The sequence below is a fragment of the Podarcis cretensis genome (genome assembly GCF_951804945.1).
Source record: "Podarcis cretensis genome assembly, chromosome: 8".
In the NCBI taxonomy this organism is placed as follows: domain Eukaryota; kingdom Metazoa; phylum Chordata; class Lepidosauria; order Squamata; family Lacertidae; genus Podarcis; species Podarcis cretensis.
This window is the reverse complement of record NC_137177.1, coordinates 75667730-75691112: the sequence shown is the minus strand read 5'-3', so window position 1 is coordinate 75691112 and position 23383 is coordinate 75667730. Positions and strand designations below refer to the sequence as shown.

At 47.7% G+C, this 23383-nt stretch overlaps 1 protein-coding gene across 2 annotated transcripts in view; it reads left to right on the top strand.

Moving 5' to 3' along the window:
• The first annotated feature begins 430 nt into the window (after positions 1-430).
• KLHL17 (kelch like family member 17) overlaps positions 431-23383 on the top strand; it is a 37074-nt gene continuing 14121 nt past the window's right edge. Inside the window, exons 1-5 of one of the 2 annotated variants that reach the window (XM_079987016.1) lie at positions 431-860; positions 15863-16122; positions 17370-17491; positions 20781-21002; positions 22485-22601. In XM_079987016.1, coding sequence (XP_079843142.1) covers positions 15912-16122; positions 17370-17491; positions 20781-21002; positions 22485-22601 — 672 coding nt within the window. In that variant the 5' untranslated portion in view covers positions 431-860; positions 15863-15911. Of the gene's footprint in view, positions 861-1563; positions 1667-15862; positions 16123-17369; positions 17492-20780; positions 21003-22484; positions 22602-23383 lie in introns of those variants that run through there. The other variant, XM_079987017.1, reaches the window with a different exon arrangement.

The following is a 23383-nucleotide window of genomic DNA, read 5'->3' as shown; positions in this document are numbered from 1 at the left end:
GGTGGGATACAAATGTAATAATAAATAAGTTGTTTTGAACCGCTTTAAATAATGTTTAATATTGTGTTTTAGTATTAATATTGTATTTTAATTATTGTAGGGGACCTCAGAGTGAAGGGCAGGTATTAAAATGTAATAATAAACAAACAAACATGGGGGGGTGTCCAAAGATGGGCTTCAGGGGGCACAAAAATGGGTTTATTTTGTGCCCGACGCAATAAAATTAAGTGTATACTTCCCCCCCTTTCTGTCTTTTTGCATTTTTAATGCATTTTGTTTACTTTTTATTGTTTCACTTTATTTTGTTCAATAAAAAATATTTCCCATAAAATGTATGCAAAATGTGCGTATTTGCTTTAAGTGATTTTTCTCTGATTTTTCTCCATAGCTTGCCTCAGATCCTCAAAGGGGTCCGTGACCTCAAAACAGGCTGAGAACGGCTGATGTAAAGACACTCTTCTGTATCCCCAAGGAACAGTCTACACAGCACGACCCGCCGTTGCAAAACTGCAGAGCGGGCGGCGACTTTACACACACACCAGCACAGACACACAAATCTAACAAGCCTTCCTTTTGATTATTGCTGTAGAGCCCAGGGTGGGGGAAAGTGCTGGTGTTTTTTCCACTGTGAAGGGAAGCAAAGAAAGACGGACCTGATATGTGCAAAGAGAAGCGAGAGTAAGGAAGGAGAGAGGAGTATAATCCAGCGGGAGGCTTTTGCCGCTGTTAGCAATCGCCCCATCAGCTGGGAAAAGCAATTTTTGCACCGGCTAACTTTTTTAAAAATCCATCAATCTGGAGAGCAAAGTGCCTGACCACGGAAAGCACCTTTGCTTTCTAGCCCTGGAGGTGTCAACTGGGTGAGTACGGTCTTTTATTCACAATTCTCTGATTATTATTATTATTTCTAACGGGGGAAATTCATAATACTGTAGAAGCAAGCACCGGTTCTGAACAAGAGAGGCAGATTATTTACAGGATTGCAGCCTAAACGTGGGTCCATTGCAGATGTGTGTGTCTCGTTTTATTGTATAATTTTATGTGCTACCTGCAATGGCTCCACTTGGAATTCTCACGCAGCCTGGGTTACCGCATTTTGCAGGACCGGGAAGGTTGGCAGTGCATCTCAAACGCACACTTTTGCACGCAGCCTGCCCGTGCGCTTCCTCGAGAGTAAACCCCAGGGTCCTCAACCGGGTTTTACTCCCAGGAAAGTGTGCCTAAAGCTTGCAGCCTCGCCCCCGTTTCCCCCGCCTCTTCTCTCTCTCCCCCAATGAAATGGGCTGGCTTTCATTTCTCCTTTGTTACTCTTTTCGAGTTTTCTTTGCACACACACAAACCCAGCCTGGCTTGTTTGATGGAAATAGGATGGCTGCGTGCGATTGCAAGCGCTTGCCTCGCTTTGCGCCAGGCGCTGTACGATTTGAGACGACAACGAACAACAATGCAGACACCACAAAATCCTTCATCTGTTGTGGCAGGGGAAGAGGATCTCGTCATGGGCTGCACGTTTCCAAGAAACTGCGGCTCAAATAATCTGCTGCAAGGCGTCGATCGGATGGGGCAAAGCACGGGCCCCGATCCCGCTGCTTGTGAGGGTGATCGTGTTGCGGTTGGAAGCTTTTGAAGACACGCGCTGGTGTACCGGCGAGGGGGGTTATCTGAGGTGACTGCCGTATTTCAGACAACTGCAGTCTAGCTCTCGCTCCTTTAATTTAATGTTTTTGAAAAGAGCCGGATTTGTCATTGTGGGGTGCAGCGGGTGCACAACCCTTTAAAGGAAGTGAGTGGCTGCGGGGGGTGGGGATGGGATGCAGGTTTTGCGTGTGCGCGCCTTCCCCCCCCACCCCCGCCCCGTTCCCAAATGCTCCAGTTGCAGTATCAGAAGCCTGCATTGCTGCTACCCAGATCAGTTTTGTATGTGTGTATTTTTTTTTTAATTTAAGGAGGCTATCCGAGTTTGCATATCCTGGCAGGATCCCGCTGCTGCAAATATATATAGTGTGTGTATGTATATCAAAGCAAAACTAATTCTTCCACCAGCCCCATCTGAAAACTAACCTACTGCCTATTTGCTTTGCGTTTTCAAAGACAAATATGACCATTTATAAAACCGGGACTATCAAAAGATCGGGGGTGGGGACGAAAAAATCTAGCTCCTCCTTAACTTTTTTTTTGTTAAATCGCCTTCCACCTGGTCCGTTTACATTTGCGTCAATTTTAGCCCTATGGAAATTGGGGGGCGGGCGGTGGAATATGGACACAAAGGAATCTGTTTCTTAGGCCATCCGGAATACGTTTGCACTTTCTTTCTGACTGCACCCTCCTCTCTAGGCTGGGAATGCAAGGGAGAGATGTAATGATGCAAATCATGAGAAAGTATTAGCTGGGGGAGCACTAAACTGCATCCTCCCCTCCCCTCCCCCCCCCCATTAAAAATTGACATTTTGTAAGTCTTTGTTTTGGCCTAGCTCTTTGCAGAAAAAATACTCCTAGTATATAAGAACACTGAGAAGGGAAGGGGGCACCCAGCCAATCCCACCCCCTTTGTGAATGTACCTGCATGGCAACATGTGCTGATCACATTCACATGTTAACATTTGAGTCAGATATTAAGCATACCGTAAGTAGGGGAGAGAGATTACCCCCTCTAGAGGGAGGGTGTAAATTGCAATGCAAAACTGACCTTTTTGTGCATGGAGGGGGGTGTTCCTAATTATTTAATGCATTCCACCCACCTTATTTGCTTCTGTTTTTTAATAATAATAATGCTAATAAATTATATGCCTCTTCCTTCTCCTTGCTACATTTAAGAAAGCATAACTCAGTCTTTCAGAAGCAATGGTTTTGTAACTCTCCAGCAATTTCTTTTTAAAAAATCATTGTGATAAAAGAGTTATACCCAGTGTCCTGTGAGAGCGCTGTTAGTCTACTATCAAGAATGAAATTTCAGCCCAGTGCGCGCACACACACACACACACACACACAGGTGATGGCCCATTGCATCTCTGCATGAATAGCTGTTCTGGGCTTCCTTTTATTCCAGTCAGCCTACACTGAATGCAGGTAATTTTTGTTTTCATCACAAGATGTAATTTGAGCATTCAGTCACCCACACTACAAATATAACAGAATTACCTGCCTTCAGAGGAGGATCCCATTTGTGTCCCTATGTGAGTCTCTGGTCTGAAGCTGCCTTCTTCCAGTCAATCTTCCCTGTTACAGATCCTTCTGCCACATCTCATGATCAAATGAGACTGGTTCATTTACTCTCTTTCAAGTAGTGATTCAGGAAGATTACCTGCCCTGAAAAAGCTGACTGTTGTATTTCTGCATGACTGCCTGTTCTGACCTTGCCTCCTTCCAATCCATCTCTCCTGACAGACAGGTAACTTTGTGGCCTGTCTGAATCAAGTGCAGCTGGCAAATTCACTGGGGCATTAAAATATCCCTAATTAAAATAAACAATAAAACAAAAAATTAAAAAGCATAACAATTAAAAAAAAAAAAGAATCAGAAGTTCAGTTTAGTGGAATGCTTGCCTTAACAGGTATTTATTCAGTTACTCTCATGGCAGGAAGGCTAAGATGAATTGCCTCTGCTTTTAGGAGGCTGCCTGCTGAGTCTCTGTATGAGTCACTGCTTTCGCTCTGCTTCCTTCCAGTTAGAGGGCTCAGTCTGAAACATACGGAGTAGACATTCTTGCACAATCCAGAACTAAACTGCTGCTCATTTTAATTCAGACATTGTGGGATGAAAAATGAAATGAAGAGTATCTTTCCCCAGGTGGGGATAACATTTCATTTCTTGGTATCCTAGGCAAGATGCCTACTGACATTGCTTCAGAACCCGTGCATGCCTTTTGCAGCATAACTTTACCACACTGTTCAACAGTGGACCGGACTCCATAGGGAGATGGTGGACTCTCCTGTCATGGAGGTTTTTGAGTAGAGGTTGGATGGCCACCTGCCATGTATGCTTTAATTGAGATTCCTGCTGGACTCACTAGATGATCCTCAGGACCCCTTTCAACTCTACAGTTCTCTGATTCAATTACATCATGGTAGAAGCCCCATTGTCAGAGCACCACACAAGAATGAGTTGCTCTTTCTGACCCTCATCTAGCAATACTTGGATGTGGTACAGAGGTTCTTGGCTCCAGATCAGACTTCACCAATCTGGTGCCCCCCAGATGTTCTAGACTACAGCTGTCACCAGCTCAGCCATGCTGGCCAGCGCTGATAGACGTTTCAGTCCTAATCATCTGGAGTGTGCCAGGTTGGCGAAGCCTGGTTGAGAACCACAGAATTTTAGACCTGGATCAAACTGCCTCATCAAACTGCCTGCCCAATGCCACCCCTGCTGCTAGGATGACAGATGGTGGGGGATGCAGGTTGGAGCATGCCCCAGGACTGGGCCCATTTTGCTCAGCATGAGACTCGTAATCTTAGGGTTGTGCGTTTGAGTCCCATGTTCGAGTTTCCATGCATTCCTGCATTGCAAGAGGTTGAACTAGAGCAGGCATAGGCAAACTCGGCCCTCCAGATGTTTTTGGCCTACAACTCCCATCATCCCTAGCTAACATGACCAGTGGTCAGGGATGATGGGAATTATAGTCTCAAAACATCTGGAGGGCTGTTTGCCTGTGCCTGAACTAGATGACCCTTGTGGTCCCTTACAACTCTATGATTCCTCTAAGAGAGGAGGGATGTATAGGCACCAATGCAGGCAGCTCTTTTTTCAAATTTCCTCCAGCATTTGTGAATTCCAGATTATTATTTTTGTTGTGCTATTGATGTAGATGCCACACAGCAGGAAGAGAAAGGAAGGCATTGCCTAGCCTCCGAGGAGCTTATAACACAAAGAGAGTTCATTCCAAGCCAACTCAACTTAGTAAACACAGCAGCATAGGAAGTTGCCTTATACCAGAGCAGTCTATCCTAGCTCGGTATTGTTGACATGGGGTGTGTGTGTGCTTGTGGCGCTCCGGGTGCTGTTGGATTGCTAATTCCATCAATGCCAACCATTGGTCATGTTGGCTGGGGCTAATGGGAATCTAACACCATCTGAAGGGCCACAGGTTCTACGTCCCTGTTTTAATCCATTTTAGTAAAAGCCAGAACAGCCGCTCATGCAGAGACACAGCAGTGAGCCTCCTTTTTCTGGATGGTTCTCCCAGTTCCCAGGTAATTTTAATACAGGCATGAGGAACCTCCCATCATCCCTGGACTGTTGGCCATGCTGGCTTAGGCTGATGGGATTTGGAGTCTAACAACATGGTCTACGTCTACTGACAGGAGTTATCCAGAGGTTTCTGAGCAGAGATTTCTGTGGGCAAAGTATGTGCCCTACCACAGGGGTGGGGAACCACCTAAAGCCTGAAGGCCACATTGCCTGATCGACAACCTTCAAGGGATGTGTGCAGGACACTGGCAGGTGGGACCAGGGACCAAAGCAGTTGGGCCAACAGTGAGATGTCTTACCTTTGCAGAGGAGACTCCATTCCAACCACTCAAAAGGCAGAGGTTTAGAACATAAGACGAACCTGCAGGATCAGGCCAGTGGTCCATCTAGTCCAGCATCTTGTTCTCACAGTGGCCAAACATTGTGGCTCGTAGCCATGGAGAGCCTTCTCCGTGAATACAATGGTAAAAGGTAAAGGTAAAGGGACCCCTGACCATTAGGTCCAGTCATGGCCGACTCTTGGGTTGCGGCGCTCATCTCGCTTTATTGGCCGAGGAGCCGACGTACAGTGGCCAGCATGACTAAGCCGCTTCTGGCGAAGCAGCGCAGCGCACAGAAATGCCGTTTACCTTCCCGCTGGAGCGGTACCTATTTATCTACTTGCACTTTGACGTGCTTTCGAACTGCTAGGTTGGCAGGAGCAGGGACCGAGCAACGGGAGCTCACCCCGTCTTGGGGATTCGAACCACCGACCTTCTGATTGGCAAGTCCTAGGCTCTGTGGTTTAACCCACAGCGCCACCCATGTCCCTGAATACAGTGGTACCTCGGGTTAAATACGCTTCAGGTTACAGACTCCGCTAACCCAGAAATAGTACCTCAGGTTAAGAACTTTGCTTCAGGATGAGAACAGAAATTGTGCTTTGGCGGTGCCGCAGCAGCAGGAGGCCCCATTAGCTAAAGTAGTACTACAGTTTAAGAACAGTTTCAGGTTAAGAACGGACCTCTGGAACGAATTAAGTACGTAACCAGAGGTACCACTGTATATCTAATCCTCTTCTAGAGCCATCCAAGTTGGTAGCCATTGCTGCCTTCTGTGGGAGCAAATTCCATAGTTTTAACTGTGAAGAAATACTTTCTCTGTCCCAACTCTTCCAACATTCAGCTTCCACGAATTCTAGCATTACAAGAGAGGGAGAATAATTTTCCTCTATTCACTTTCCATGCCACGCAGGATTTTATAATACTTATACAAACGAATCGCTCTCTTTCTCCATCCAGGCAATGCAAGAGGCACCAGATTTCAGGGACTCTATTCCAGCCACGCAAAAGCCTTTAAGGAAGATGTGAAGCAGGGCTGGGAAAGGGTGTCACCTGGGGAGTCCTGAGGGCCAGACTGAGAGAGCTAGGGGGCCAGATTTGGGTCCTGGGCCTCAGCTCCACTATTCCTGCTCTATACCACAAAGCCGCAGGCCCACAAGCCAGTGGGAGGCAGCCTGTAGGATTGAGGAACTGGATCCGTGTCTTACAGCAAGAGCAGAGAAAGGGGTTTGCAGCACCTGAAAAGTGCTGCTTGCTTTCGTTATTAAAATGTTTGCATCTCATCTTCCCATCAGTACCCCTTACGGCACCAAATTAAAAATCTAAAAGCAAGCTAAGTAAAACAAAAAACAAAAAACCCCACACAAATTAAAGCAATTAAGAAGACAGCCAACAACAGATGGGATTAAAGCAAACAATAACTCAGCGGAAAGAACAATGGGGTTGCAATCTTATGCACGCTTGTCTGGAAGCGAGTCCTGTTGAGCTCAGCTGGGTTTCCAAACAGACGTGCATAAGAAGAGCCCTGAGGGTAGTTCAGGCCAAAGGGCCACTTGGTCCTGTGTCTTGTTCTTGCAGTGGCCTTCCAGATACCTATCAGAAGCTTGTAAGCAGGTCCTGAGGACAAGAGCAGCACTCTCTGCACTTGAGACTCCGAGGCTGCCACTGAGAGTGGGAGTAATACATAGCCATCCTAGCTAGTAGCCATTAATAGCTTATTCCTCATGAATTTGTCTAATTTTAAAGTTATCCAAGTTAGTGGCCGTCACTGACTCCTCCTGATCCATAGTTTAACTATGAAGTACAGTGGTACCTCGGGTTACATATGCTTCAGGTTACATACGCTTCAGGTTACAGACTCTGCTAACCCAGAAATAATACCTTGGGTTAGGAACTTTGCTTCAGTATGAGAACAGAAATCGTGCTCCGGCGGCGCGGCGGCAGCAGGAGGCCCCATTAGCTAAAGTAGTGCTTCAGGTTAAGAACAGTTTCAGGTTAAGAACAGTTTCAGGTTAAGAACAGACCTCCGGAACGAATTAAGCACTTAACCTGAGGTACCACTGTACTTTCTTTCATCTGGCTTGAATCTTACAACATTCAGCTTTGCTGGACATCCCTGAGTTCTAGTATCACAAGAGAAAGAGAGAAAACTTCTCCTCTGTCCACTTTCTCCACCACCCCTATCATGTCCTCTCTTGCTCACCTCGTCTCTAAGCTAAGAAGCCCCAGACATTGTGACCTTGCCCCATAGAGGAGTTGCTCCACCCCCCTGGAACTGTTTGGTGGCTCTCCATGCTCATTTCTGAACTTTTTATTGCTCTGTATGCATCCACTTGCAACCCACAGGCATTCTTAGAAAGCTGCATTCTGGGTATTCAAAATGCGAGCAGCGAGTTTGAACAACTGGGCCTCTCTAGGGCAGATGTCCCACATTTCTGGTGACTCAAAATACTGGGGAAAGTTCAATTATCTTTATTTTGTCTGCCCTGTTTATCCTTGCCTCCTTTCCCTCCCGGTGTTACCCTGTGTCAAAATTTAGGCTCTAAACCTTTAAATGCAGAAGCTGACCTCTTATATTTTGTAAAGTGGCACACACAATAAATAAAGTAATCACAATGCGGGGTTTTGTTGACTTGCTGGAGCCCAAAGCAGCCTGCTCTGTAGGCCTGCCAACGCCTTGATCCTCCCTGTGCATGGCTTAGGGCACCTGTTGCCTTTGCCCGATTATGTGGACTGATTTTAAGCACCAGTTTGGATTTGAAGGCCTTTGGTTCTATGAAATGCCACACTGAACCCAACGGCTGGCATTGGAAGCTACCTGTGTTAGCAACAGAGAGGGTGATTAATTTTGTGGTTTGCGTCATGTCCTTTGAAACAACCAGGACTATTTTTAGGACGGCTTGGTTTGAGGGCTGCAAAAAAGAGATAGCGGATTTGCTTCCATAGTACACTATAGACTTGAGCTTTCAACCAAGATGGAAGGCTTAGCTGTTCAACACTACCTGAACCAAACAAGCAGACCTGATGGGTAATATTAGGACTGTGGGGCTAGAACATGCTGAATAACAGAATAATAAACTGCCTCTGAGCGTGTGCAGAATATATTTCCATCGTTAATGACTGTGCATGGTAAAGCTAAACTATGGTTTTAGATAAATCACAGCTTGTTGTGACTCCTAACCCAAACAAACAGTGGTTAATCTTAATTGTAGATTACAAAGATGGCTTGTTTCAACAATGCATATTTAAGATTAGCCACAGTTTAGAGCTCAGAGGGCACACTAAACTGTGGCTCATTTAAAATCGAAATGGAAGCTTCCAATCTCTTCCTTGCAGTCAAACTGAAGAAGGGGAAGCCCAAGTCTTGCTGCAGCTTCTAATGCTAAATTATAGTTTAGCACAATCTTGCATTTAACAGCTCACCTAGTACCACAGACAACCAGGAATTTCATGCAGGTGAGTGAGGAGGCTGGCAGAGGACAGACAGATCAAGCCATCCACCAGTCTGCTTGACTTCCCTACTAGACACAGTGGACGGAAAGCATCATAATACACAACACACATGGAAATACAGTGGGCTAGTGAAAGAAGCATGGGTTGCTTTCTCTCTTTTCTGCTAGCTCCCTTGCAAAACGGTTGTTTTGTTTGTTTTTAAGTAGCCTAAGAGTAGCTATGTTTACTGACCAGAGTTCATAAGTAATTTCCAGGTTCTTCCCCACTTTCCAGGCTATAAAGTAGTTGAGGGTTAAAAACCAAAAAACAAGAAAAGGTTTACTAAGTGTGAGGTGTTGGGTGTGGGCTTTTTTTTAAAAAAAGAGAGAGTTCTGTATCTCTGGATGAGTTGCCATTCTGGGTACTACATTCCTGCTTGAAAATGTTACTCATACAAAGGTGCTGTGGGCAGCCTCATCTGAGAGAAGAAGAAGAGTTTGGATTTGGTATCCCGCTTTATCACTACCCTAAGGAGTCTCAAAGTGGCTAACATTCTCCTTTCCCTTCCTCCCCCACAACAAACACTCTGTGAGGTGAGTGGGGCTGAGAGACTTCAAAGAAGTGTGACTAGCCCAAGGTCACCCAGCAGCTGCCTGTGGAGGAGCGGAGACGCGAACCAGATTCCAAGACTACCGCTCTTAATCACTATACCACACCACACTGGCAGGTCATTCCATAGCACCTCTGCTTTGGCAGTGACCGAATAGTGCCTAGACAGAACCAAAGGATGCCCTAAGGAGGAGGGTTGGAAAGAGGTTCAGAACAGTGACTCTCCAGAGGCATCTGGCATTGGAAACACAGGCTTTATATGCAAGACTAATTTAATGTGAACATGCTAACACAGCCATTGAGTAATGACAATCTTTAGTCATGCTGGGTACAGTGGGCAGGATTTTCAGGTCAAAAGGTCTGCCTTGCAGCAGATCTTAGCCTGTGCACCTGTTGGTTATAGATATAGTCCCTTAGGAGCACCTGTTAATAGAGGGTGAACAGCTTCTAGCCTAACCCTGTCCAATATATGCCACTTTAGAAGCTTGCTAGCCAAATTTAAAGGTAAAGGGACCCCTGACCATTAGGTCCAGTCATGACCAACTCTGGGGTTGCAGTGCTCATCGCGCTTTTTTGGCTGAGGGAGCCAGCGTACAGCTTCCGGGTCATGTGGCCAGCATGACTAAGCCACTTCTGGTGAACTAGAGCAGCGCACGGAAACGCCGTTTACCTTCCCTCCGGAGCGGTACCTATTTATCTACTTGCACTTTGATGTGCTTTCGAACTGCTAGGTTGGCAGGAGCAGGGACCGAGCAACGGGAGCTCACCCCGTTGCGGGGATTCGAACAGCCGACCTTCTGATCAGCAAGTCCGAGGCTCTGTGGTTTAACCCACAGTGCCACCCGCCTCCCTTGTAGCCAAGTTTAGATGGCTTTAAAAGGGAATTAGATAAAAGATTTAGTGATGTGTATGTACAGATCTGCTCTTTATTGTTATATCAACAAAGTTTAGATCCCCCTCCTAGCAATAAAAGATTCATATATGCTAGAACATTAATCCAAAGTGAATTCTCCTGGAACATAAGTTTTTGCACTGTTGGCTCTGAAGTTCAACCTTTTAAAAAGACAAAAGGCTTTAATTTAAGAAGGGATGGGGGAAGGGATTGAGGACTTTAAAGCGTTCATATGTTACCCTTAAGCCAAATAGTTCCCAGGGCACTTCACCATAAAAAAAAAATCAATACAAAATTGCATGTAAACGGACATGAAACAACTAGCTGTTAATGACAGCAGATTAATATTGTTTAAAAGTCATTCCCAAGTTGCTCCTAGGCAACCCACTATGTCCCACTTCCTTAACTATTATTGGTTGAAAAAATGTTTGCTTAGGACAATAACTGTTTTGCATCTTACATTATTGAATAGAAGAGTTCCTTGTTCAGAGTTGCCATGGGCAGGCTCGCTTGAAAGCATGCCACTCCATAGCATCTCTGCTTTGGCAGTGAATGAATGAGCCAAGGCAGAACCCAATGGTGCCCAGAGGAGACAGATTCAAAAAAAGTGTGCTCATAACAGTGACTCTCTCAGAGCTACAACGATTACTTTCTTGGGGTATAGGTTCATTAGGGCTCTCAGAATCCTTTAATTGTTGCTTTGATTTATTTCTCCCGGAAAGCCAGGCACTTCTCTTGTAACAAACAACTGTGCTCAGGATGATGGGTAAGGGTGAGGAATCCTTTTCACTCTTAGGGCTGCATTTCCTCTTGGAAAGCCTTTAAGAAGACGAGGAAGGAATGTCTGAAAAAATGCTACCTCCAACAGAGCTTGGAGTTTCATGAACAGAACTGGGATCTCAAAGCAAAGTCTGTTCCTAGTGAGGCTATAGGCTTCACACAGAGGGTAAGGAACAGGAACTGAGTCAGACCATTGGACCCATCTAGCTCAATATTGTCGACACTGACTGGTAGCTGCTCTTCAGGGTTTCAGGCAGGGAGTCTTCTTTCCTATCCCTACTAGGAGATGCCAAGGATTGAACCCAGGACCTTTTGCATGCAAAACTGCTGCTGTACCGTTGAGCCACGGCCCTTCCCTTAAGACACAGGAACATAGGAAGCCTCCTTATACTGAATCATGCCATTGGCCCATCAGCCTTAGTACTGTCTACACTGACTGGCAGCTGCTCTCCAGGGTTTCAGGCAGGGCATCTTTCCCAGCCAATGCTCCCAGAGATACGATTGGGGATTGAACCTGAGACCTTCTGCATGCAAAGCAGATGCTCTGCTTCCGAGCTATGACCTTTTCTCTTGATTTGTGCCCAGAGACAAGTTGTTTATGTTCTGCATTCTCGGGATTGCTGAACACATTGTCTTAAAAGATCCTGTGTATATGTGACTGTGCAGTGTGGCAGCCTTCCCTTCAACTTGAAGAACTGTGGTCCTATCAGCCAGCCCTTGGGTCTGCAACTGCTGCTGTTGAATGCTAGATTGGCTGTGAACCCATGACTTGATTGTAGATGGGAAGGCCGATCTGGCCTGCATCACTGAGACCTGGGTGGGTGAACAGGGAGGAGTTGGTTTTACCCAGTTGTGCCCACCTGGGTACTCAGTACAGCATTAGGGCAGACTTGAGGACCATGGAGGGGGTTGCTGTGGTCTATAGAGATTCTCTCTGTGTGTCTCTTTCCAGGCTTTCTGTCCCACTGAATGGGGATCTTGAGTGTGTGTTCCTGGTGTTGGGTAGGTAATTGGGACAGATTAGAGATTCTCCTGGTTTACTGACCACCTTGGTGTCCTTCAGTCTCCATGACGGAGCTGATCTTGGCAGCAGTGCTTGAAGACTCCTAGACTGATGGTTCCGGGGGACTTCAACATCCATGCTCAGGCAGTTGGCTCTGGGGTGGCTCAGGACTTCATGGCTGTCATGACAACCATTGCATCCTCACTATACCATCTGGCAGAGCTTTTCCGGGTCTTCAGCACACTGGCCCAAAAGTGGTGGCAGAACGCTAGGCATTTTGAGGATAAAATTCCTTGCATCCATCAAGACCTTAGCTCTACTGTTACAGCAATTGACTCTCAAGAGATACACAGAGCACTGTCTAATCCTGTTTTGTTGGTTGAATTTCATTGATCCAGCTCGAGGATGTTGGCAAGGCGCTTGGATCGGCACAATTGATTACCTGTGCTCTGGACCCTTACCCTTCTTGGCTGATAAAATCCAGCAGGAAGGAGACAGCTGTCAGGGCTAGGGAGGTGGTCAATACCTCTTTACAAGAGAGGATAGTTCCTGCCTGTTTCAAGGAGGTAGTGATCGCTTAAGAAACCATCCCTAGATTCTGAGAACTTTGGGAATTACCAGCCAGTTGCCAACCTCCCTTTCCTGGAGCGGGTGGCTGCTAACCAGATCCAGGTGTTCTTGGAGGAGACGGATTTTCTCCTTTATCTGTTGGTGGCTTTTGATGCCATCAACCACTGTATCCTCCTGGAGAGGCTATCTGAGTTGGGAGTTGGGTAGCAGTGGTGGGTGTTACTATAATTAAATATACAAATAGATTGGTACCTCGGGTTAAGTACTTAATTCATTCTGGAGGTCCGTTCTTAACCTGAAGCACCACTTTAGCTAATGGGGCCCCCCGCTGCCGCTGCGCCGCCGGAGCACGATTTCTGTTCTCATCTTGAAGCAAAGTTCTTAAACTGCAGCACTATTTCTGGGTTAGCGGAGTATGTAACCTGAAGCGTATGTAACCCGAGGTACCACTATAGACCATGCAAATGCTAGGATGTTTCAGGACCCAGGATAGCTCCTGCACATGAAAGAGGTTGTCCCTATGAAAGTCTAAGCCCAGTTGAGTCCTTCCACCGTTATGCACACCCTTATGATTTGACGAGCTCCTGGGCCCTCAACCAAAGCTTTGATACAACGCTATTGAATGGTTGAAACTATTGTAATTGTCCCATCTAGCTTGTACAGTAGGACCTTTGGGAGAGTGCACTGCTTAGGATGGTTGCTCCTTGCCCCCAAGTCTTACACTACCCCCTGCACGGCTGAAAGGTGGGAACTACTCTGAGGGGTCTGCAGGAAGGCCAGCACATGGGGGCTGTGAAATCTCCTAGCCAGATGACCGCGAGTCAGTGATGTTGCCATAGTGGAATCTTTTGGAAAGGCTAGGATGGGGATGGGGAACCTTCTCCACTTGAGGGGCCATATTCCCTTCTGAGGGACTTTCCAGGAGCCGGTGGTGGGTGGAGCCAGAGGCAAAAGTGGGTGCAGCAACAAATGTTTTTTGTTTTACCTTCATATAGGAGGCTACTTTCTTCACCCACATTCCTCCATCCAGACAAAAGGCAGGAAGAGTTCAATAACACATTCTAGCTGGGCAAAAACAAAGAGGGTGCAAAGTCAGGCTGGTGAGGGATGTGGCCTGGGGACAATTTTAAGGGCCAGTTAGAGAGGTCTGGAGGACTGCATTTGGCCCCCAGGCCTAAGGTTCCCCACCCAGGGGGCTAGGCTGAAACATTTAGGGAGCAGAAAAATACATTTTATCCCCCACCCTGAAAAAGTCTCACCTGCTGAAATCAGGCTGCTGGAGGGGAGCACATGGCCCACCTTCCACCCGTCATAATTATACCTTGCGCTTCCACCACTGCATACTTTGCAAATGTTAATTCACCCGCCCGCTGCGCATCGTGCATTTGGCAGCTCCTTAACTTCACGAGATCTCTTCTCTCTTCCCATTTGCCTTTAGCTTGCACGATCAGCTGTATGTGGGCGGCTCTCAGGAGTCACATCCGTTCAGTCGCCGCTCGATGTCTCCCCTCGTTCCAGACAAGGACGGGAGTTCCCTCTCCTCCATCACAGGAAGCGCTCTGTATGCTTTGGTGCTCCCCCCCCCCATTCTCTTCCAAGGCTGCAGGAAGCTTGGCATCTCACTGCGTCTGCACCCATCTGTCCATCTGGCTTGTAGCGTGTGCATGTGTGCGCTGCTTCGTGGTCTGATTCTCTTTGTCCCCATCGCCGTCTTCGTCATCGCTGCCGCCGCCTCCCTCTCCTTGGCATATGCGTCTCCCGCTTTTGGCAAGAATGAATTAAAACTGCTTCCTCTTCCTAGCTGTGGACCAGTTATTTTTAGGCACGCTCACACATACTCATAAGCCCTCGCAGCCGGCAGTGTGGAGGTGTTTGTGATGAATATCAAGGCCCGGATAAACATGCGTGTGACTTACTGCCGGTGGGCGGATCTGATGTGAGGCTGCTGAGTGGTTTTTAATTATTCCTTTTCATGATTATTACCGGAGAGGCGCCTGTGGTTATCACAATGCATGGTGCTCAGAGGCAGCGGCAGGGAGGCTTGTGCTTTGGAAGGAGCCTTGGGCAAAACTGTATGCCTCCCCCCCCCACCATTCAGGATTTAAATGGATAAAGTCCAGTTCCACCCAGCATCCAAGGTAGAACATAAGAGCAGCTCTGCTGGATCAGGCCAGTGCCCTATCTAGTCCAGTATGCTGTTCTCACAGTGGGCAGCCAGCTGCCCTTTCTGGAAACTGCACAAGCAGGACCTGAGCACAACAGCAACTATTCCCTCTTGTGGTTCCTAGCAAAACGGCATTCAGAAGCCTATGGCCTCTGACAGTGGAGGTAGAATGTAACCATACTGGCTAGTAGGCACTGATAGCCTTCTCTTCCATGAATTTGCCTGATCTAAATCATCTCAGCATAATGCAATGACGAATAACATAAGGAGTTCCCTGCTGGATTAGGCCAGGGGAGCATCATAGTCCCGCATCTGGTTTTCATAGTGAATGGAGGTAAAAGAGGATTGGACGAACTCATGGAAGGTATCAGTGGCTGGTAGCCATGAGAGCTGTGTTCTGCCTTCATTGCCAGAGGCAGTGTGTACTCAGGTCCTGCTTTCCTTTGGGGCTTCTGGTTGGCCACAGGGAGAACAGGATGCTGGACTAGCTGGGCCTTTGGCCCAATCAAGCAGAGCTCTTCTTATGCTCTTGTTCATCATGCTCCCCTTGGATGGCTTTAGAAGGGGATTCGACACATTGATAGAGGGCAAGGCTGGCAATGGCTGTTCCCTCCGCTGTTGGAGGGAGCATGTCTCGGAACGCCAGTTGCTGGGAATTGCAAGCAGTGAGAGTTGCTGCTGGGCTCAGGGCCTTCTTTGGGGCTTTTTGGCTTGATCCAGCTGCCAGGCTCTTCTTACCTTCTTATTTTCCACTTTTGCATTCATATAGGGTGCTTCCGGTTGGGTAGCTGAAATGTTGCAAGGAGGTTGTCGGCTGCAGGGTGTTGTTGTTTAAACCAAGGAGCAGAGTTTAGGATCCAAAACTGTGATTAATCTGCTTCTTGTCCTTCCCTAAAATGTTTCTCCAGAGAGGCTGAGAGGGCGCTGCCACGAGCCAGGAACGACCCGCCTGCAGCCATGGAAAGCGGAATGCAGCTCCTAAACCGGGATGGGCACAGCATCTCCCACAACTCGAAACGGCACTACCACGACGCCTTCGTCTGCATGAACCGCATGCGGCAGCGATCCTTGCTCTGCGACATTGTGCTGCATGTGGCTACTAAGGAGATCAAGGCCCACAAAGTGGTGCTGGCTTCCTGCAGCCCTTACTTCCACGCCATGTTCACAAGCAAGTATCTCTACCCAAATCCTCTTCCTCTTGCACCTTGCCTCAGTTGCCTTGAAAGTCTGCACCTAGATGGTTCATGTTCTGCTCCAGTTGAGGCAAAAATTCTGCAACCTGTAGAAATTCTGCAAGTCAAGTAGACTTTTAATTGGTGCCATTCCTCTTGCTGCACATAATTCATTAACCCTGAAATTCTTTCTGCTTTGTGACTTTCCCGTTCAGGTGAGCTGCAGAGCAGAATTTCTCGAAGGGTGCATTAGATAACTTGCAAATGAACTTTAATAGGTGCATAATTTAATCTGGTGTTACTACTCATGGAGAAGGGGAAAGGGGCTACGTGGGGCACTATTTTTTTAAAATATTTATATCCTGCCCTTCTTTGTAAAGGAGTCAAGGGTGGCAATCACTTAATAATAATAATAATAATAATAATAATAATAATAATAATAATAATATATTCCTTAATCGTGACATATATATAGCAGACATTTTGGGTTCTACCCAAATAAATCCTACTCAGAGCAGATCTATTGAAATTAACAGGTCTAAGTTAGTCAAGTCCACCCAGTATAAACCATCATGGGTCTCTAAGTGAGGGGGGAGCTATTAGTAGTGTTGTCTCTGGCTTTTTAAAAGAATCAATCCGTCTTCCCAGAGAACTCTGGGAAATGTAGCTGTGAGGGGAACAGGAGGGAGACTCCTAACAACTCTCAGCACTCTTAAAAGACTACAGCTCCCAGGAGTCTTAGATGAAACCATGACAGTTTAACATTACAGTGGTAATGTTGCGGTTGCGGACGGGATCCGTTCTGGAGCTTCGGTCGGATTCTGAGGTTTCAGCAACTGGAGGGACCGCTTTTGCGCATGCACACACGGTGGTAGAGCGCTTCTGCGCGTGCGCATGTGGCAAAAACCCAGAAATAGACTTCTGAGTTTGCCACTTATGTATCCCAAAGTTTATGTAAGTAGAGGGATACGTAAGCGAATAGTGCAGATGGGGCCAAGTCTGAAGCAAGGGTTTCCCTCAGACCTCTAGGACTTGTGATTGTTGCTACCCAGAGATGAATTTGGGACTTTTTGCAAAAAAAGCATCTGTTCTGCCACTGATCTGCGGCTCCTCCTCCTCCAAAGGGCTGGATGGGTCTTGGCTTTTGCTGGGCACAGTGACCACAATAAAGCCCCTAGGGGTTTCTGCTTAAGATACCCATGGTGTCCTCACAGAGTTCCCTTGTGTTTCCTTGCCACCGCAGATGAGATGAGTGAAAGCCGACAGACCCACATAACACTCCATGATATCGACCCGCAGGCGCTGGAGCAGCTGGTTCAATATGCCTACACGGCTGAGATTGTGGTGGGAGAAGGGAACGTACAGGTAAGATGGACCAGAAGGACCAGCATCTTTTCTATGGTTTCTTTGGGAACTGTCCTCACTGCTGCCTCACCTGCACCCTCTGCTGTTAAGCGGCAACAACACTGCTGTGGCATTCTGGTCTGATGCCCACCGACGAAAGTGGCAGGACCACGGACAGCTCCGAGGGAGCAACTTGCTCAACAAAGGTTGGGAGCAGGCCGAGGCCTTTGGGGTCTCCAGACTTCTTCCTCCTGGCTCTGCCCACCTTGAGGGTACTTCAGAACCTTTGGCCTGAAAACAGGCACAGATCCTCCATTCCATAGCTTCCCTTCTGATGGGCTCTCAGCCCAGCCAGACTAGAGTCATGTGGTTCTTCAAGCAAAGGCATCAATGAGGGTCCAGCCTTGGTGGTCTGGAAGTTCTTGCCCAGCCACCTGAGGTGTGATGGTCTGCATACCTTCATACAGTCAGGTCTGAGCCCTGAACCAAACTAGCTCCCCACTTGGTGCCTTTGCAGCCTCCAACTCCATGAAAGCTGCTGCTGTGCTGCCCCACCAGGCGAGCCATTCCTTTATATTTCCTTCTGTTTCCAGCGTTCAGGGGTGGGGGTTGACCTTTTTGTAGTCACAATCGCACATGCACACAGAGGTCAGTATCTGTAGGCTTGGAGAAATCCCCCTGCAGAGAACCCTCAATTCTTGCAGTTGTACAAAAATAAACTTTCTTGGGGGCAGAAATCCTAACAGAAGATCCCCTCGACCCCACACCACCCCAAAAAAGCCCCACCCCAATGAGGACTGAGCCAGGGGACAGTTGGAGAGATGGGTGAGAGAAGGAGTGGAATGGAGCATCTTGGATATGAGCAAGGAGCATTCCACATGGCCATATGAGGTTCCTGGGTCTGTCTTGGTTAATGTCTATTTATGTATCAAAACCAAATTGCAGCAGCACCTCCAGGCTCCTGAACCACAGATGCTGCCTGCCTGTAATCTTATCACATTGCCCTCCCTGCAATTCCCGATGATGTCACATGATGGCTGGCTGGGGCTTTGTTTGCTGCTGGTCTTGCAGTGCTTCCAACAAGGCTGGCTCAGCTGGCCTGGAGCAACCCCTTCTCTCTCTCCATCTGTGGATCTCTCTTGGGTTTTTGTAGGTTCCAACAGAAGGTGGTGGCTGAAAGACTGCTCAGCGCAAAACCAGGATAATTGAGGGAAGCCTTGGTCCAAAGCAGAAGCTTTCCTGCTATGTTTGCGCTGACTGCACAGCTTTCCATTTTAAAAAATGGAAAGAAAAATGATGACCCACAACTTATCAAAATGCAAGAAGCAGAAGTGTTCTTAGTGCTATGGGGCCGGGGCACTCTTCTCTCCTGCAACTTCCAGGACCTGGTATTCAGGAGCATTGCTTCCTCTGGCTGTGGAGGCAGTGCATAGCCATCAGGGATAGAAGCCATTGATAGCCTTGCCTCCATGAATTTGTCCAATCCTCTTTGAAAGACACCCAAGTTGGTGGCCGTCACTGCCTCCAGTGGGAATGAGTTCTAGCAAGATCGGACCCTGCCCATCAGCTGGTGTCACCTAAAGATGTTAGCTGATCAGCAGGTGGGTGTGGTTTGGGGAGGAAATGACTTCACAGGCCAATTTAGACCCCCTGGTGGGCCAAGATCGTTTCCTTGTGTTTTTTTCCCCTTTGGAAGATTTCTTAAATAAGTTTTCCAAAATTTCACACATACATTTCAATACATAATAAAAACATTTTGTTTTTTTACTTCCCGCTCCCTTTTCCATGGTTTTTTTCTGCTTCTCTCCCTCTGCTATATCCTGTCTTCTATCTCTTAAACTCTTAAACAAAAGTGCTATAATCTTTAATCCATTCTGTTGCTCATAATTCAAATCCTACTCGCGTGTTCACCATATCATAATATTTCTCTAAATTGTGATGGCCTGGGACTCGGGCTCGGACTCAGAACCAGAGGAGACTCAGTCTGCACCAGATCCTGGGGCCTGATCCTGAAGAGTCCCAGTCTGCACAGGTTCCCCTGCAACAAACACCAGCTGGGCTGAGTCAGGGGCCTGAGCCTGCCTTGGCTCTAGATGCGGGGATTACCTCGTTGCCTTCAGCTGCGCCATCACTTACATTTGCTCCACTACCGGTTTGGTCAGGGGAGGCTGAGGCGGCCCCTTGGTCTAGTAACCCACCAACATCTCCCGAGCTGCAGAGACTAAGATCTGAAAGGAGAGACCTGAGTACTCACAGGAGGGGTGCTGACCTTCGGGCAAAGCAGGGAGGTGAGTCGCCGGGGGATCAGGACCAGCTGCTACCCCGACAAAGATAAAAAGCTGTCCGACCCCGACCCCAGGTTGCGGGAGCAACATTGCTGTATGCTAGATCCTGCCTGAGAACCTGTACCTGTCCTTAACTGGTTTCCTGCCTCGTGTCCTGCCTTGGCCCTGTTGGACTGACTCATAGCGGAACCTCCAGATTCTGGACCGGTCCTGGACCGTGTTTCATGGGTTACCACCCGGCCCAGCACATAAATAATCCGAAAAGGGTTTCCATTCTTCCACAAAGCCTTCATCGTTAGGTTCTCTTATTTTAGCTGTTAAATTTGCCAATTTTGCATAATCCATCACCTCACTTATCCATTCTTCTTTAGTGGGTATTTCTGCTTCTTTCCATTTTTGCGCATGGAGAATCCTAGCTGCAGTTGTTTCCTTGTTACATATATTGTACATGTCACTTTGTAAACAGCTTAGGAACTGTCTTTAAGTACATAGTAGTATATAAGGAGGCAGTGATGTTCACCAACTTGGATAGCTTTAAAAGAGGATTAGATGCATTGATGGAGAGGGCTAACAATGTTTACCAGCTGCAACGGCTATGATCTGCCTTCATAGTTGGCTGCAGCAATGCTTCTGAATAGCTATTGTTGGAAACATCAGGAGGGGAGACTGCTCTTGCGCTTGAATACTGCTCACTGGTTTCCCACATGCATCTGGCCGGCCACTGTGTGAACAGGATGCTAGACCAGGTGGGCTATCGGCCTGACCCAGCAGGGCTCTTCTTAAATATATTAAATAAAAATGGCCTGCAGCCTAAAGGCTCCCCACCCCTAGCATCCTGGTTCAAGAACTGTAACATGTTTGGAAAGTCCTTCTCTGTAGGTCTCAGCTTTTAAGATTGTTTCTTGCATGTCAGGAGAAGGATGGAAGCGGATGTTCCACGGTGGTATTAGGACCAGGAGTGTCAGAACTGGCGAGGGTTGGGGGGAGTAAGATACCTGCCTGTGACAGGCTTTTTTGCCTTCCAGACGCTGCTTCCTGCCGCCAGCCTCCTCCAGCTGAATGGGGTGCGGGATGCCTGCTGCAAGTTTCTGTTGAGCCAGCTGGACCCCTCCAACTGCCTGGGCATCCGGGGGTTCGCAGACACGCACTCCTGCAGCGACCTGTTGAAGTCGGCCCACAAATATGTCCTGCAGCACTTTGTGGATGTCTCCAAGACAGAAGAGTTCATGCTTCTGCCTCTCAAGCAGGTAAGAGACTGCACGGCCCTTTTTTTGCCTTGTGTGTCAGGTTTTGTGAATGGTACGAAGCAGCACCAGGGTTCGCTCACCTGCTTGAGATTGAGGCTGCAATCTAGCTTTGCAAATGAAATCCACAAAACATTTTAGTCGCACAAACTAAAGGTATAATGCAGGCTTCCTCAACCTCGCCCCTCCAGATGCTTTTGGCCTACAGCTCCCATGATCTCTAGCTAGCAGGACCAGTGGTCAGGGATGATGGGAATTGTTGTCTCAAAACATCTGGAGGGCCGAGGTTGAGGAAGCCTGGTATAATGAGTGATCGATTCCCCCATCCCCCATGTTTGGTTTTGCACACAGACACTCAGTCCCATCAGTTTATGCAAATGTCTGGATTCAGTGGGAAACCAACACCGTGAATGCTGTCCAAACGCCCTGGTAAATAAATATGGCTAGAGTGAGTCTGGCTCAGGATAGCACAGCTTCCTGTGTAGTCCTAAAGGGTTAAAAAATTGAGGGAGGTACCTCCCTCCTAGCAACTTCAGTGCCTCCAATCTCTTTTCCAAGCCACAGGCCAAGCTTTGCAGCTGGTATAGGAAGAGTGCATGTAAATACGTGCTGACCTAATGTGCTTCTTATGCAGTAAGAAAACACCAGTGTGCCTTCTCATTAAAACTCCTCCTGCGTTTCCATGAGGCCATTCCTGCCTTTGCTGGTGGCATCATGCCAGCTTCTCCTTGGACACTGTTGCCTGTGCTTGGCAGGCACCACTGTGATGCCCTTTGTAGATGGGAAGCATTGGGAAGGGCTGTGTTTTTTGTTTTTAGTGGGGGGGAGGCGTGCTTTGCATGCAGAAGGTCCCAGGTTTAATAGCCCCCAATCTGAAGTTCTGGAAAGCCACTGCTGGTCAGTGTAGACACTACTGAGCTAGATGGACCAATGGTCTGAGTATAAGGCAACTTCCTATGTCCCTATGGTTTATGTAGCTTAGTGGTAGAGCATCTGCTTTGCATGCAGAACCTCGATCCTTGGCACCTCCAGTTAAAAAGGCTCTCAAGTAGCAGTAAAGACCACTAGCTGAATCCTTGGGCAGCTGCTGGGACCATTAGTGAGTTTAGATGAGAGATCAGTAACCTGCTAGGTGGTTTTCAAATATAAAACCAAGCACTTACCTATAAAGACCCATCACTAGCACACACAATAAAAGAACCCCATCCAAACACAAAAAATGGAACGTTCACGATTAGAATAACCAACAAGCAATCCCATTATAACAGCAACATAGTTAAAGCAGTCTGCTGAGGTCCCAGTGAGCCTTTTCTAATGTTCTTATGTTGTTCTTATCTCAATCTCTTGATCTGGATCCTGCTTAGAAATGCTGGCGGTTCTTGGGATCAACTTTGTTCAATTCCATTTTTCCAGTGCAGTGTCTGAAATAATTCAAATTTTCTATTCTTTTTGCCCTCCTCCACCCGTCCCAATCCTCCTCTACAGGTGCTAGATCTCATCTCCAGTGACAGCCTCAATGTGCCCTCAGAGGAGGAAGTCTATCGAGCTGTCTTGAGCTGGGTGAAGCATGATGTGGACAGTCGAAGGCAGCATATCCCTAGGGTACGTGGCTGTGCAGGTTTCAGTGCTGTTGGGATGAATGTGGGAGGGAGGCTGCATGCTACATAGCCAAGAGTCTGCTATTTTCAGCTGACCCCCCAAATGGTGGTTGCTGGGTCTCCAGGCTCTCCTCCATACCTTCCTTGACATCAGGCTATGCTTCTGTGCAAGGTCAGGGACAAATCACTGCTTCCCTCCCCAGTTTGTAGAGGGGTGGGGTGGCTCATCCCTGCAGCTGCACCAGAGTGCCTCAGTAGCCCAGCAACAAAGCCACGAGCTCCAGGCTTTCTTTGCTAACTCCAAGCTGGTGCAGGTGCCAAGGATTCTTCCACAGTTGCACTGTTGGTTTACAGCACCGTACAATGACACGGGTGGCGCTGTGGGTTAAACCACAGAGCCTAGGGCTTGCTGATCAGAAGGTTGGCGGTTTGAATCCCCGCAACGGGGTGAGCTCCCGTTGCTCGTTCCCTGCTCCTGCCAACCTAGCAGTTCAAAAGCACCTCATAGTGCAAGTAGATAAATAGGTACCACTCTGGTGGGAAGATAAACGGCATTTCCATTCGCTGCTCTGCTTCACCAGAAGCGGCTTAGTCATGCTGGCCACATGACCTGGAAGCTGTACGCCAGCTCCCTCAGCCAGTAAAGCGAGATGAGCGCCGCAACCCCAGAGTCGATCATGACTGGACCTAATGGTCAGGGGTCCCTTTACCTTTACCTTACAATGACAAAATTGATTATTCCTCCTAGCTGTCCAGCCCCAAGCTGGAGAATGATGGCTCTTCTTA